Source organism: Lycium barbarum, chromosome 2, assembly GCF_019175385.1.
Source record: "Lycium barbarum isolate Lr01 chromosome 2, ASM1917538v2, whole genome shotgun sequence".
Taxonomy (NCBI): Eukaryota; Viridiplantae; Streptophyta; class Magnoliopsida; order Solanales; family Solanaceae; genus Lycium; species Lycium barbarum.
The window spans coordinates 142477-156669 of record NC_083338.1 but is presented as its reverse complement, the minus strand read 5'-3'; the positions used below and the strand labels follow the sequence as shown (position 1 = coordinate 156669).

Genomic DNA, 14193 nt, shown 5'->3' with positions numbered 1-14193 from the left:
GGACCAATCCGTAAAATTAAGAATATTGTTTGAGTAAGGGATATATATACATATGATAAAATGCTTTTTTCCGAGTGCCTATAAATACTACGTACTCTCTTTTAGCAGTGCAAATTAAATTAAAATGGCTACAGCATTTTCAGTATTTAAGTTTGTTTTCATCTTTGCTGCTCTTCTTTTTACTAGTAAGTCAATTACTACTCAATTTTCATTAAATCGTTTTTTGTAGTGTCCATGAACTGGAACACACCTTTCTGTTTTCTGTAGTCTCTACAAATTAGGGCGTGTTTGGGAGTTACAGCATAATTACTAGGTAGTATAATTATTATAGCAGTAATTACACAACCAAGTAATTATATTATTTTGTAATTATAATAATCTGTTTCATAACATAATTACAATATGATTCTCAATATATGTTTGATCTTCTTTTATTTTAAATAAAAATTAATTATAAACAAAAAAAAAACTATTAAATGCTATCAATAGAATCATTTTTCGAGAAAAATATGGGTCATCTAGTCATATAAGTAAAGAAACAAAAAACGGGAGTGACAAAATTGAATCTTGAGTCGTGAATAGTAATTCGATTGAGGATGAAGAAAGATAATTTTTGATTCAGCTCTCCACTTAATTTAACGATAAAAATAATGATTGCTTAAATTATTGAATTTGATTCTTGGTGATCATTGATCAAAAAATGATTCTGATTATCAAATGATTAGACCATTGGGACCAAATTTTAAATTTTACTATCTACACGCTCACCGGTCGATGCATGTAGGTGTTCATGTATATATCCCATGTAATATGTATTGTCATACCAATGTTAATTAATTTTATTCAAATATTTTCAGGTCAATGGACTTGGTGTCCAAAAACTTATGTAATGGCGGCTCGAGAGATTTCTTATGATGTAAAAACGGTGGAACAAAGAATATTCCCTAATAGACTTATTACGTGTGGAGGGAAATGTGAAAATGATTGTAATGATGGCTGGATTTGCACTAGCTGTGGCTTTAATAAGTATGGTGAGGGCCCAATGTGTACAAGGGACCCGTTCTAATCGTAAAACAATGATATATATATATATATATGTATGTATAGACACTATTAAATACGTCTATAATAACTTCATTAAATGTCTAATTGGCATAGGGGCGGAGCCAAGTGTAGTTGAGGGGGTTCAACCCCCTCGGCAGAAAATTACAATGTATATTGAAGGTTAAAATTATTTTTATGTATATATGATAGGTGTTGAACCCCTTAGCTTCTTGTATATTTACCTCTTTATATTTTTGAACCCTCTTACTGAAAATCCTAGCTCCGCCACTGATTGGCATATATATAGTATTGATCTAAATCAAATTTTTGAAAACGTCTTGCTCTAGCTCTAGAGGCTAGTACGTTTTCCTGGTGTTTTTGGAACAAACAACTGTTCTAATATTTGTATTTACCCTTTTCTAGGGATGGTTTTAAATGGTATGGACACTATTGCATAATCAGTAAATACTTAGTGTTTAACTGAAGTTAATTAAGTAGCCACTACATCTAATGAAAGGTTTAATTGGTAATCCTTTCATTGCATAACTAAGTGACTCTTTTAGCTCGTGCACACCCCTTAAGAAATTACTTACTCTTAGAATATTAGGAGTATTTTTACCAACTTACCCCTAATTATATTTTAAGTTAACATTGGGTATTGATCTAAATCAAATTTTTGAAAACGTCTTGCTCTGGCTCTAGAGGCTAGTACGTTTTTCTGTGTTTTTGGAACAAACAACTGTTCTAATATTTGTATTTACCCTTTTCAAGGGATGGTTTTAAATGGTATGGATACTATTGCATAATCAGTAAATACTTACTGTTTAACTGAAGTTAATTAATTAGCCACTACATCTTATGAAAGGGTTTAATCGGTAATATAAAAGCGAATTCAGGATTTAATTGGAAGTAACGTGCATCATTACCTTCAATGTAAACGTGACTAGTCATAAATACCGATATTAGGTGTAATATTCGGTTGATTCGATCTATTTTGAGATTCGGTTACCAACTTTTTTTCATTTATAAATAACCAAATCAATAAATGAACCCAAGGAACCAAATTAATCAAGTGGTAGTATATCAATGAGTTCGATCAAGCCCTTAGAATTGAAATAAAATCAGTAGCGGATTGAATTTTGATAATCTTCACTAATTAATGAATGGAGAGTTCGCTTTAAAACCATCCGCTCTGCACCCACCCGGGTACAGGCTTCAACAAGAATCTTACAAAGGTATAAAATGTTAAGACAGTTTTGCGCATAGCCTCAATCTCATAAGGCTAAAGCATTTACTTTTGTAGCCATGAAGAGCAAGATTAGAAAATTTGCATATATACCAAAAAGAAAAGCAGCAATTAATGAAGAGGGGCTTCTTCTTTTTAGCAAATTGATAAAAATAATAAGCTAAGTGTACAACTGCAAATTAGTAAACAACTTGCAGCATCATCAGGCTCTAACACCTCTTATTTCTCTTCAATATCCCTCAAACTCCCAGAGAAAAAAGACTGTCCTCTTGTCCACCCAGACCTATAACCAAACAAGATGAAAGAAAGACCGATGACGATTACATCAACGATAACAAGTTGAAAATAATAAAGTTACTAATAACCTAGCTAGATATAATTAAGCCAAAGCTATAGTCGAAAAAATATTGTACGTAATCCAAATGTAAAGATGATCAAAACATGTACAACTTTCAGAAGTCTTGCTTTGAGCTCATTGGCCACAGAAATGCTCTCTTGAGAGCCTAGTGGTGCTCCCCGGAAAAGAAAGGTTTGAACAGAATATTCTATATATTAGAAACTCTGGTCTCAACCTGTTTGTTTGCTGGCTTTCAATTTTTATTTAAGGACTTTCCGGCTTTTTGCAGATTCTAATGCAGTGTGTCCCGATATCCTTTATGGAAAAACACGTTTCCATTATAAGAGCTTATGTCTAATTTGAGCTTTGTTTGAGCAAAACAAGTAGGTGTGTAGGCTTTGTCAAATCAGTATATGATCAAGGTCTCATGAATCATACTAATTCCAATAGCCCTCGAAATGATGGACTGCTCCAGTTTCAAGCACTTAAAGTAAAGTACCATTATTTACCTCCAACCACTGAGGTAAAAGGTGGTACTGGGTTATCTTTTGTCTGACATACATTTATGTAGTCTAATATATGATCATTTTCTTTGCAAGTTTTCTTACTAATCTATCAGAAAATTAAAGTGGTTTTTTGCTGAATTGCTGTAATTTGTTTGAAACTGACAACAATAATAAAATTTTGCTGCCAACGAATTAATTATAAGGAAATATATATCGGGTCTAAGATAGCGAAATTCCTTATCGGGTAAGTTCCGACCCGTATGAAAGGACGTAACGATTTGGGTACTGTCTCGAAGAAAGGCTAACAATGATATTGTGTTGGGCCCGTGCTGGCACCAACAATTCTCACCTAGTATTTAAGAACAGAATAAGTTTTATCATGCGATAGGTTATCATATAATTAACGACATTAGAATAACCATGTTGTTGTAGCAACCGAAAAGGACAAAAAAAAATCCATATATCACAAAAATTCAAATTTTATGAGTGTGGGTGGGTATATCACAAAATTTCAAATTGAAATATCCATGTTGTTAGAAGAGTGGATGCAGTAATATATATCCACCACCCACTAAACAGAAAATTATGGATTCTATCATGTGTGATGTTGTTGAAACTCTACATCTACCACATGGACCATTTCATAGAATTAAGAATATTGTTAAGTGCCATATATATACAGATAACGAAGATACTTTTTTATAAGGCCTATAAATACTATTCTCGTTTATATAGCAGCGAAATTAAAATGGCTACGGGGTCTTCACCATTTATGTTGGTTTTCGTCTTCGCTACTCTTCTTTTCACTAGTAAGTTAATTACTACTCTCTTCTTTCATTTTTCATAAAATTGTTTGAAGTGTATAAGAAAAACAAAATTATCTTTATGATTTTAAACACCTCTTGAAAGCGAAGTGTACAACTGCAAATTGGCAAATAGTGATCATTTATCAAAAAATGATTCTAGTTATCAAATGATTTAATAATGAGGAGCAAAATTTTACTATTGCACACTCACTGGTCGATGCATCTAGGTGTTCACGTATATATACTATGCATTGTCATACTTATGTTAAATTAGTCTTATTCAAATAATTTCAGGTCAATGGACTTGGTGTCCAAAAACCTATGTAATGGCGGCTCGAGAGATTTCTTCTGATTTACAAGTGGTGGAACAAAGAATATTTCCTAATTCTATTATTACTTGTGGAGGGAAATGTTCCAGTTCCGGTGAAAATAATTGTAGTGATAGCTGGTTTTGCAATAAATGTGGCTATAATAAGTTTGGTGTTGGCCCTATGTGTACAATAAAGTTGAACTAATTGTAAAACAATGTTAAAATATATGCCTATAATAACATAGTAATAACATTAAAAGTAGTAACATGCTATATATATAGCATTCATCTATATATCAAAATATATTAAACTCCTGTTCTGCTTCTAGAGGCTAGTAAGTTTTTCTTGTGTTTTTGGTACAAACTGTTGCGATATATACCATTAACCATGTGTTTGGATATAGTATTTATTATAGAATAATTATTTATTCATTGTTTAATAAAGAATTAAATAGATCATATATTAGTATGTTTGTCCTTTACTTATATAGTAGATGATTTAGTGTATAGAGTTTAGCCTATACATGTAAGATTAAATCGTCGGTTCTTATAAGTATAAAATTTATGTTCACAATCTAAGATGGAAATTGGACAATGTCATCGGTATGATTGTAGCCCAAGATTAATATAATGTATCTTCATTATGGGAACGATATAGTTCCGTCTTCTTGTGCTAGTACATTTTGTATGTATTGAATGGACCAAGTAGAGATAAGTGTTTTTGTACTGAATATATAAAACAAATTCTCTAGTTCATTAAATGTACTTATACTCTTAATCTTGATATAATTATTATGATTAATGTGATTTGTTCATTATTTTGATTTATTAAAAGGTACGGCTCAATTGCGAGTCTATGTATTCCTGGTGAATTGGATAATGGCAAATTACATTTGTGAAATAATAATTAGTTGATAGAATCCATGTCTCGACTTTGAGATTGATGATACCCCTTTATGAATGCTTATAAGTCTCATGTGAAAACCCTGCAGGTGGATTTTGTATCTGTCACATGATATAAGTTAAGCGGAAATATAAAGGATTCAATTAGTCAATGAATTAAATTGTCAGTAATTTAATTTAATTGATTGGTATCTGTAATCTTAACATGGGGAGTTAAATAGGATTTAATGAAAGATTTCGAAATTAAACCGAGGAGTGCCGTTACGATTTTTTAGTGGAATAAGTCATAATTTATTATGGTAGGATTAATTCAGATATTTCGAATTAATTTCATAATAGGAAGCCTCGTTAATTAAATTTTGTGGTCCCTGCTGTACCCGAATAATAAAGAATTAAATGAAATATTATTTCTTGGTGGAAAATAAAGACCAAGCAGGTTTTGGAAAAGGGTAAAAAAAAAAACCCCTAAAACATGTACTTATAAAATAGGATTATTCCATAAGGAGGTGAAGGGTTTTACAAGTTTCATACACTTTTTCCATTGAAATTCGCCCACACGGATTTCACAAATTCTGGTATTATTCGGATTACACAGCAGAAGACTGTGGAACTGAAGGATGACGATCTCGTGGATGGTGTTTGTTCGTGATTGAAGATTCGATTCTTGATTGCGGTCACGCTTCAAGAGATAAGTATTAATTTTACGTTTGATTAATATCTTGAATATTTTGATTATGTGTTGTCTATATTACATGCAAATTCGATCCTGACTATTTACTTTCACTGCGTATGCCTGATTTCCATCAGAAACAACTGTTTTAATATTTGTATGCATCCATTCCAAGGGATGGTTTTAGATGGTATGGACACTGTTGTAAAAATAAGTAAATATTTACTGTTTAAGCGAAGTTATTAATAGCCACTACACCTTATGAAAGGGTTCAACCGGTAATATAAAAGCGAAGTCAGGATTTCATTAGAAGTAACACGCATCATTACCTTTAATGTGAACCTGACTAGTCATAAGTAGGGGTGTACATGGACCGGGTTGGTTCGGATTTTTTAAACATCAAACCAAACCAATTGCGTCGGGTTTTAAAATTTATATACCAAACCAAACCAATAAAATTCGGGTTTTTCAACCTCGGGTTTTCTCGGATTGTTCGGGTTGTTCGGTTTTCTCGGATTTTTCGAATTTTTTTTCGGAATAGTCTTGATACAAAACATATAACTTTTACTTTAAATATTTCTTTAGTCCTAGTAAGATACAATTATGTAATTAAAGTGTTTCTTAAGAAAATAACACAAAATGTGAGAAGAGTGATGACATTGTATTAAAATATTCAACAAAAGCTAATATAATCGGTTAAAATAAATATTGCTAATTAACAAGCCATAAAAGAAAATGACCATAATCTAAAAATACTAAGTCATGATAAAATAAGTATTAATTATATGATAAAGAAAAAAACTTAAGTTATGTATTTTTACTCTCTAAATCAATTATGCAAAACTAAAGGATAGATATCCAACATTATTGTCATTTCTAGTGGTAAATTGAATTTCTTTTGTTAGGATTAGTGTTGAGTTGGTTTTGGTTTGGACTTTATTTGAGTTACTAACATCCATAGGATATAAAACTTATTGACATTCAAAATTCTAAGTTCAAGCTTGAATAATATGATAATAGATAAAAAATTACGAAAAAATTTAAGAAATATTTATAAATTACTTTACAAATAAATATTTTTATGTATAAAATATTTTAAAAATTGAATACATGTAATGTCGGGTTGGTTTGGTTCGGTTTGACTTTTTTTAGTTAAAACCAAACCAAACCAATTATGGTCGGGTTTTTTTTTCCCAATACCAAACCAAGTCAAACCAAACCACTAGTCGGATTTTTTTCTCGGTTTGACTCGATTTATCGGTTTGGTGCGATTTGTCGGTTTACTTTGTACACCCCTAGTCAGAAGTACCGATAAGTCCGTTCCTATACCTACTATTTATGTATTTATAAAAAATAACCAAATCAATCAACGAACCCAAGGAACCAAACTAATCAAGTGGTTGAGTTCTTAGAATTGGAATAAAATCAGTAGCAGATTGCAAATTTTTGGTGATCTTCTCTAAGAAATTATGAAAAATCCACTTTAAAATAATCCGCTCTACACCCAATCCCAAATATAAGTTTGAAAAGGAATCACACATGGGTATAAAACAATAACAGACTGTTTCGCTTATAGGGTCAATCTCAAAGGCTATAGAACATTTACTTTTATAGTCTCATCAGAATTTTAACTTTTTTTTTTAATATATATCCATGGCGTCCGGGCGAGCTTGCGCGCACACCTCGACTAGTTCCACGGATACTTGCTACCTCCTACTAGCAACTAGCAACAGGTACAAGTTATTCTATCCACCAGGACTTAGACGGATGGAAAGAAATCACCTACTCCATCTGACCAAGCCTCTTGCACAGTACTTCAAAGTTTCCAGCCATGAAGAGCAAGATTAGATCATTTGCGTACCAAAAAGAAAAACAGCACTTAATGAAGAGGGGCTTCTTTTAGCCAAATGATAAAAAAACAATAAGCTAAGTGTACAACTGCAAATTGGCATATAACTTGCAGCAATATCAGCAATACAAATTCAGATTTAAATGGTTCAAATATAGTGCCTGGAGGCTGGAGGGTAACTCCCCAACCTGCAAGATAAAAACCTCTTGAAATTGAGTATACCAATAAGGCCCTAAATCCTTTTATTCTCTTCAGTATCCCTCAAACTGCCCGAGAAAAAAGACTTGTCATCTTGTCCACCCAAACCTATAACCAAACAAAACAAAAGAAAAACCGGTAATGATTACACCAACGATAACAAGTTGAATAAATATAGTTACTGTAACAAAATGTAGAAGCCAAAACGTTTACATACATTTAGGCCTTTGCTTTCAGCAGTCTTGCTTTGAGCTCATCGGCCACAGCGTCAATGAACTCTTCGGTGTTCAGGTAATGCTCTCTTGAAAGCCTATTCAAAGAAAAAAAGATTTACAAGGGATGAGAAAGAAAGCTCCATTAACAAAAACAAATGAGAGAGGAAATTATGAAAGAACTAAAAGACAATAAGGCTCACTTGGACCCATGGATGATGAGTGCAAGATCTTTGGTCATCTTTCCAGATTCCACTGCACCAATGCATGCTGCCTCTAGTTTCTCAGTAAAGTCCAAGAGCCTTTCATTGTTGTCCAACTTTGCCCTGTTCACAAACAATTTATTAAGTAATCATAATCAACCGAAACTTTTTTGAAACTTTCCAAACAGCAAATTGCACTTGTGATATCAGGCTAACGCTCAGCAGATCGAGAACTATAGTAACCTACCTGTGTGCAAGTCCACGAGTCCAGGCAAAGATCGAGGCAATGCTGTTTGTGCTGGTTTCACCACCTTTCTGGTGAACCCTGTAGTGGCGAGTAACAGTTCCATGAGCTGCTTCAGCCTCAATGGTCTTCCCATCAGGACACACCTGAACCATATATTCAGAAGATGTCAGAATCCAAAACAGCAATTTATATTAGCAATAAAAAAAATGATCCAAAGGATCCAGACGCGTAGTCATATATTCCCAAGAAAGATATAGAAATAAGATAACTTAAAAGCGGGCCTGTTAAGGAGTTGGTTGAAGCAAAAAATGCTATAGAAAATAAACATACCAGGACAGATGTCATCAACCCAAGGGATCCAAAACCTGTTCCAAGAGAAAAGGGACATTATTATTAACCTCTAGGACTATAAATTATAGGGAGAGAGACAGGAATACTTGATTCAGCTATCTTGTGTATATTCTACAGGGATCTGTTGAAATGACAGCCTTAAAGCTACAAACACATGTCAAATACCTTGTGCTAAGAAATCACTTTGTACATCACCATCATAATTCTTGCAGGCCCATACATAACCACCTTCACTCTTTAAAGCATAAGCAACCATATCGTCGATAAGACGGTGTTCGTACCTATGAAATATCACTAAAGAGTCAATGTTGTTGTACTTGTGATAGTAGAACCATGCTTACCAAGTGAACTGTGGAAACTCACCAAATTCCAGCTTCCTCATACTTGGACTTCCAATTTGCTTCATAAACTTCTTGGAAGATGTCCTTGAACCTTTATAAGAGTATTAATGGTAGCTCAGAGAAACAGAATATATACGAACACCACAAGTGAAGGCCAAACAGAAAACAGAAAGATCAACAGTTTGGCTGCTCACCTCCCATCATATTTCTTCAGAATGGTATTCTTTGTACTAAGATAGAGGGGCCATTTCTTTTGGTATGCCATGTTCATTGACGCCTCAGCAAATGCGCGAACAGACTGCATCACATCAAGAAAGTGAAGGCAAAAGAACTTAAAATATATAAGTCTGCAGCAATTTAATATTCCAAATTTGAAAAGGAAACCAAACTTTTGTAAGCAAACCTCGTCTGTGTTGTACATGGATAAAGCTACTCCACCAGCACCAGTAAAGTTGTAAACTTCAAATTCAGTCTTCTCGTCTGATCCTTCTGGCACTGATAAAGTATTAAAAACAACATTTCAGTAAACATATTCTAAGCGAGTAAGCATTGCTATCTAATAGGATCACATCAAGTAAAGCAACCAACAAAAATTTACCAAACACCAATTTGAGTTTTCCAGCTCCTTTAATAACTGTATCAGTAGCTCGGTATTGATCTCCAAACGCATGTCTACCAATGCATATTGGTTTAGTCCAGCCTGGTTTAAGAAGCATATTTTGCTCAATGACACTACTAAATTAACTTGAGGGAATGTCAATACGCAAAAGCAGAAAGCACAAGAAATCTGGGATACCTGGGACAAGTCGGGGAATATTTTTGCACATAATTGGTTCTCTAAAGACCGTTCCTGCAGTCAATGCCAATGAGTGCAATGAACTATAACAAGCAAGCTATAACTAGGAAACAATATGATCCAGAAATGAGAAAGAAATGCAGGTGTACCATTTAGGATGTTTCTGATTGTCCCATTTGGGCTCCTCCACATGGATTTCAAGTTAAACTCCGTCATACGGGTCTCATCTGCAAAATAGCACTTTCTAAGAATGACAGCTTAACACAAAGGACTTACTTTTGCTGAAAATATGAGCAACCGAGCTCAGCAAAAAGGAGCACCGAAATATAAGTACCTGGAGTAATGGTTGCACACTTAATAGCTACGTTGTACCTGCAGTTAGACCATACAATAGACATTAAGAAACCAGAATAAGGCTGAAAAGTTACACATAATGGACATGAGAGATCCCGTAATCTAAAGAAATTAATAAATACATGTGCATAGAGGAACGGATAGCAAATGAATTTGCTCCAACAAATGGATATTCTTCCCCGATAATTGTAAACTAGGAATTAAAGATGGAAAAAAAAACGTACTTTTGAGTGGCTTCCGCACTTTCAACTGTAACTTTATCATCTGTGGCATCACGGTGGGGAAGGCCAAGGTCAAAGTATTTTATATCCAACTCCAGAAAGGGAAGGATGAGCTAAAGCAAGCAATGAAGCTTCATATGTTAGTAGCTTACAATTTTATTATTAGAAGATAATGAGAAACCCGTACTGATCAGAAACAAGCCGAGAAAACTTGTTACCTTATCCTTGATTGATTTCCAAATAACTCGTGTCATTTCATCTCCTGAATCACATAATCAAGAAGAAGATAATAAGAGAAAAGAATTATAGTCTTTTACAGTCAAGGTCACATGAATATTTTAGGAATAGAAGCAAGATAAGTCATAATACTACATGATACCACAAGAATATAAAATCTAATCAACTTTTACTTCTTCTCAGCAAACTCTAAAAGGGGCAAATGATACGTTTGTATTTTTTCAATGACCGAGAAATCCGTGTTTCAACTTCGAAATCCGGACAGATTTAGAGGTTCGATCTATGATTAATCATTCATGAACATTAAGAGATAATTGGACATGACATGACGCTGTTAGGATCAAACATCCATGACACAGCTTTTTATGCAAAAAGTTGAATTTTTATATGTAACTGTATTTTATGTTGCACTGCTCTACGAATTCAAATTCGTTTAGCAATTAAAATTTAAGAAAAAAGAAAAGGCTGTCCTTTTCCTAAGTAAACTAACAGTTACTTTAACATAACCAAAGCTAAATTGTTTTCTGAAATGATGTGTCCAGTCAATGTTATATTAGATCACAAAGTACAGACTTACTATCAAGTAAGACAAAATTTTAAAAATGCCTTTCAAATGGTCAATTTTGAACAAATTCAAAATGGTGAGAATACTTCAAATTTAGAAAATTAGACCGTTTTCCATTTTTAAGCATTCCCACATCAAAAAAATGTTTAGAAGAGTATACTAAAAGCCCGTTTGGATTGGCTTATAAATTGGTCAAACCAGCTTATAAACCATTTTTAACTTATTTGGGTGTTTGGTAAAAATAGAAAACAGCTTAAATTAAGTTAAAAAGTACTTAAAATAAGCCTAAACCAAGAAGTTGCTCAACCCCAACTTCTTTTATTTTTGTGGCTTAAAAACCATTTTGGTTTGACCAACAACTTCACCCTTTTATCCCTTATATTTTCTATTAATTTCAATACTACCCTTACTTTTAAAACCCTTTAAGCACTTTTATCCAAACACGTAATTGTTTACTTATAAAAATAACTTTCAGGCTCTAAGGATCTGTGTGGTTGGAGAATTATTTATCAATTAGTAGAAAATGTGATTCATACACATGAATACTAACATCGATTTTGAAAAGTTCCTAACCAAACAGGCCCTAAGTAATTTTGAACAAACATAAGCAAAACGAGTCAGTAGATATATATTTTCCCATGTTGTTAAAGGTTGGATCTTTTTAATCAAGAAGCTCAAAATCAATGATTGAATGGATGATCATTAGTTATATCTCTGATCTAACAAAATATATATGTTAATCAGTAGGATCTAACAAAGCCCTGGTTACAATAACAGATCCTTTTATTTAATTAGTCTAACATAAAAACAGATCTAGATATCAAGAAATGGCAGAGAAAGAGATCTAACCGTCCATCTCAACGATGGGGTTTTGAACGTTGATTTTCTCGAATGCCATTTTTGCAATTTGACAGATGAAAAAGAGAGATCGCCGCCGAATAGAGAAAAGTTGGTGAAAGAAGATGCAGAGTATGAAACAGCTGCTACACTATGCTTAAGTATTTATTTATATATATATTTTGAGACTTGGTTGAGCTAAGGACAATTCTTATTTTTATTTTTTTGAGGTTGTTATAAAATAAAACTATTAAGTAAATACACAGAGGAAATATGTAGAGAGAATATGTAGAGGGATATCAGATTATATTACTTCTGCTCTTTTAACATTGCATCTGTGCATCCTATTTATAGGAGCAACAGGACATGGGATATTTTGAGATATTTTGGGATATTTTGGGATATTTATAACTTAATGGATATCCACTACTTAGGATATTTATAACACTCCCCCTTGGATGTCTATTAATAGATGATGTACCTCGTTAAAACCTTATTAAAAAAAAACCCTGTGGGAAAAAGTCCTAATGAAGGAAAAAGAGTGCACATATCTAGAAATACGCTTTGAGAGCTGCCTCATTAAAAACCTTACCAAGAAAACCCAATGAGACAAAACTTGGTTAAGGAAAAAAGAGTACAACGCGTATTTCACTCCCCCTGACGAAGACCAAGATTCAGATGTCGGAGTCTTCGCATTCCAATCTTGAATATCATCTTCTCAAGAGTTGAAGTTGGCAAAGATTTAGTGAACAAATCTGCAGGATTGTCACTTGAACGGATTTGTTGCACATCAATATCACCATTCTTCTGGAGATCATGTGTGAAAAATAACTTTGGTGAAACGTGCTTTGTTCTATCTCCTTTTATGAAACCTCCTTTTAATTGAGCTATGCATGCAGCATTATCTTCATATAATACTGTGGGTATTTTTGTATCACACTTCAAGCCACATCTTTCTCTGATGAAATGTATCACTGATCTCAACCACACACATTCTCTACTTGCTTCATGAATAGCGATTATCTCAGCATGATTTGAAGAAGTAGCAACAATGGACTGCTTGGTCGATCTCCATGATATAGCAGTACCTCCGCATGTAAACAGATAGCCCGTTTGAGATCGAGCTTTATGTGGATCAGATAAATAATTTGCATCTGCATAACCAACAAGATCTGTACTACCTTTGTTAGTATAAAACAGACCCATATCGCTAGTTCCCTTCAGATATCGCAATATATGCTTAATCTCGTTCTAATACCTCCGTGTAGGAGAAGAGCTATATCTTGCTAGCAAATTAACAGAAAATGCTATGTCAGGTCTTGTAGCATTAGCAAGATACATAAGTGCACCTATTGCACTAAGATATAGTACTTCAGGACCAAGTAGCTCTTCGTTTTCTTCCTGAGGTCGGAACGGATCTTTGTTCACTTCAAGTGAGCGAACAACCATAGGAGTACTTAAAGGATGCGCATTGTCCATGTAAAACTGATTTAAAACTTTCTCAGTATAGGCAGATTGATGTATAAAGATCACTTTTGCGAAATGTTCAATTTGCAGACCAAGACAGAGTTTTGTCTTTCCGAGATCTTTCATCTCAAATTCTTTCTTCAACTATTCAATCGCCTTTTGGAGCTCTTCTGGAGTTCCAATGAGGTTTATGTCATCAACATAAACAGCAAGTATAATGAACCCTGATTTTGTTTTCTTAATAAAAACACATGGACAAATGGCATCATTTATATATCCTTCATTTATCAAGTACTCACTTAGGCGATTATACCACATACGCCCTGATTGTTTTAAACCATATAATGATCTTTGTAATCTGATTAAATACATTTCCCGAGACTTTAAACCAAATGCTTCAGGCATTTTATATCCTTCAGGAATTTTCATTTAAATTTCATCAAGTAAGCCACATAGGCCGTGACAGCATCCATCAGTATAAATAATGTGACAT

General features: G+C 33.5%; 1 protein-coding gene across 3 annotated transcripts; it reads right to left on the bottom strand.

Moving 5' to 3' along the window:
* Positions 1 to 2513: 2513 nt before the first annotated feature.
* Positions 2514 to 12398, bottom strand: LOC132624788 (isocitrate dehydrogenase [NADP]). 3 transcript variants are annotated; one of them, XM_060339522.1, is made up of 16 exons: positions 12246 to 12398; positions 10813 to 10856; positions 10598 to 10707; positions 10354 to 10391; positions 10169 to 10246; positions 10020 to 10073; positions 9822 to 9923; positions 9627 to 9718; positions 9418 to 9521; positions 9246 to 9314; positions 9048 to 9163; positions 8862 to 8896; positions 8532 to 8674; positions 8285 to 8407; positions 8087 to 8179; positions 2514 to 2573 (listed from the first exon to the last, which is right to left on the bottom strand). In XM_060339522.1, the coding sequence occupies exons 1-15, from the start codon at positions 12292 to 12294 to the stop codon at positions 8089 to 8091; spliced, it is 1248 nt and encodes a 415-aa protein (XP_060195505.1). In that variant the 5' UTR covers positions 12295 to 12398; the 3' UTR covers positions 2514 to 2573; positions 8087 to 8088. The 3 variants fall into 3 exon arrangements, with proteins under 3 accessions (XP_060195505.1, XP_060195499.1, XP_060195512.1); XM_060339516.1 differs by lacking the exon at positions 2514 to 2573 and adding an exon at positions 7702 to 7977; XM_060339529.1 differs by lacking the exons at positions 2514 to 2573; positions 12246 to 12398 and adding exons at positions 7702 to 7977; positions 11005 to 11247.
* Positions 12399 to 14193: the final 1795 nt, after the last annotated feature.